This window comes from Cyprinodon variegatus, unplaced genomic scaffold, assembly GCF_000732505.1.
Source record: "Cyprinodon variegatus isolate N-32 unplaced genomic scaffold, C_variegatus-1.0 Scaffold1023, whole genome shotgun sequence".
Classification (NCBI taxonomy): Eukaryota; Metazoa; Chordata; class Actinopteri; order Cyprinodontiformes; family Cyprinodontidae; genus Cyprinodon; species Cyprinodon variegatus.
The window spans coordinates 172,707-175,344 of record NW_015151476.1 but is presented as its reverse complement, the minus strand read 5'-3'; the positions used below and the strand labels follow the sequence as shown (position 1 = coordinate 175,344).

General features: G+C 39.2%; 1 protein-coding gene across 1 annotated transcript in view; it reads left to right on the top strand.

The window, feature by feature from the left end:
* The window catches only part of LOC107100879 (leukotriene B4 receptor 1-like), a 12,721-nt gene extending 10,137 nt beyond the window's left edge, over window positions 1-2,584 (top strand). Inside the window, exon 3 of the mRNA XM_015399542.1 lies at window positions 2,168-2,584. Coding sequence (XP_015255028.1) covers window positions 2,168-2,473 — 306 coding nt within the window. The 3' untranslated portion in view covers window positions 2,474-2,584. The remainder of the gene's footprint in view (window positions 1-2,167) is intronic.
* The last annotated feature ends 54 nt before the right edge of the window (window positions 2,585-2,638 follow it).

Sequence of the window (2,638 nt, the reverse complement as noted above, 5' to 3'; positions counted from 1 at the left end):
TAATCAGAATCGTTTTGGGGGACAGTGATTCGCCTACATGTTATCAATGCTGGCGTACCAAAAAGAATAAATTATGAACAGTTTAGTCGTTGCCCATAGGAAGACGTTACTTGGATATAACCCAACAGAATATCTTCAGAACAGCTCAAAATGACACATATGGGTGAGTAGAACATGATGTAATAGTGTAAAATTAAGGGCCCAATGTAAAAAAAAAACGGCGTTCCCCTTTAAGGAAAGAGTATTTTTTTTTATTTTTGCAGCAAATGTATGGATCACCTTTCTGTTTTCTGACACTTTGAAAAGTTCCAAAAGGTTTCATTTAGTTGCACAAAATAAAGAGAGTACGGTAAGTAATATAAGATCAGCATTTATTTTACTAATTCATTTGGTATCAGATAATAACTGCTTGGTTATATTGGTGACATTGAAAAACAAATTTTTGCAAGATTCTGAATGATTTTCATTTTCTTTGTCTGAAATCCCCTGACTCTTCTTTCCCAGATCTCTTACAAAATGACATTTTGTAATAGAATCCAGTGTCTTCATGCCATGAGAGAAATTACATATCTATGCTTATTTGGCAATGTCGGGTAAAAAAAAGTGAGGGAAAGGTTTTCCTGAACCTTTACCCATTTTATTCCATTTACAGTAGGGTTGCCATGATACTAAAATGTTAAGGTCAATATGGATACCCAGGAAAATATTGACACTATCACATTCTGTAACCCGAGGAATCAAAGAGGGACAAATATTTAAAGGCATCGTCATTGTCTTCCCCTTATTATCCGTGGCGGGGTTGCGGTGACAGCAGTCTCAACAGAGACTGACTTCCCTCTCCGCAGAAACCTCCTCCAGCTCTGCTGGTGGAACTCCAGCCGAGAGACATAGTCCCTCCAGTGTGTCTTGCGTTGTCCCCTGGGTCTCTTTGAGGTAGGACATGACTTGAGCATCTCCAGAGGAAGACGTCCGAGAGAAATATGAAAAAAAATTCCAATCCACCTGAGCTGACTCCTCTGGATATGGAGGAGAGCAGCTCTACACTGAACTCCTCTCCTTATCTCTATCTCCCTCTCTCTGCCATCCTGCAGAGAAAGATAATTTCAGTCGCCTGTAAACTGATCTTGCTCCTTCTTATAGATTTCATGGCCATTGGTGAGGGTAAGAGGGAAGGCCATTTGGAAAAAAGCTCAGCTCTCTGTTAACCACAGCAGAGCTACATTATAGCAGCAGCAACACTGATCCATCTTTTGATCTCCTGATCCATTTTCCCCTCACTTGAGAACAGAACCTTAAAATAATTAAGGTCAACTTCTCCCCATTAATTAGGTAAGGCAGGTGTGCTGTCTTTAAAATGGCAAACCAACTTTAGAATTATGGCATCAAACTTAGAGGAGCTGATCCTTGTCCTCGCTCCTTTACACTCGGCTGCAAACTGTCCCAGTGGACAACATAGATGTTTACAGGATGTAGCCAATAGGAACACGTCACCTTCAAAAAACAGGGACTAAATCTGCTGGTCCCTAAACACCCTTCGGCCCTTGGCCCCGCCTAGAAATCCTGTCCTCAAAGGCTAAGAACAGGAGCGGTGACACAGACTAACATCTCAAGGTTGTTTGAGGTATTCTTTAAATGTGGAAACGATTCAACAATTCTAGAGTCAGTAACAAAACCACCGAAGCAGCACTTGTCTTTAGCATCGATACAATGCCAAAATATTATGGTTTAAGATAATAGACAAAATAAATGTGTCTTTTTTTAAATGAAATATCACAAGGATTAAAGAGAATGGTCCCTAATACAGAGCCTGAGGAACTCCATTTGATACCTAAAGAGAAGAGGGAAAAGCTGGCTACCTACCTTCTCTCCCAGGGCAACTGTGGCTACTTGCCACCATCAACAAATAGGGGCAACAGAGAGTAACCAAGAAATACACAAGTGGAAAAAAACTAGAATGACACAACATGGGAATGAAACCAATGACAAAGAAAACACAGAATGACAGAAATCAAAGTGTAACTTAAACCCAAAAAGAAATCTTAAAAAGAACTACAAATGCAGAATCATGGCAGTCCTATTGAAGTGCAGGTTATTTATTTACCATTTCTAAGTTTCTAAAGAATCCAAGGGAACTGTCCTCAGTGTTCTTCATTCTTGCACTTAACAGTTTTCCTTTCTTTCTTTCTTTTCATCCCACAGGCTGGACAGCATTCATCAGTCCTGCCGAGCAGTGACCTCAGCTTTGGCTTTCATCAGCAGCTGCGCCAACCCTGTCCTTTATACTTTTGCTGGAAAGTCCTACATCAAGAAAAACGGCTTTGCCTTCATGGCTAAGCTCTTTGAAGGCACGTCGTCATCGGATCAATCAGCAAACAAAATGAGTCGTGTGATTAGCAAAGACAGTACGGGATATATTAAAAATGAGTCAATAAACAATGAAAGTATAAATATAGCAAATGGATCAAGGATCTAGCTAAAAGCACCGAATAGACCTAAATGCATGTTTTCTGGGAGAAGACAAGTTACACTGTAAAGCCTTCAATTTTTAAACATTACCATCAATTACTACAGACTAAAACACACACACACATATATATATATATATATATATATATATATATATATATATATATATATA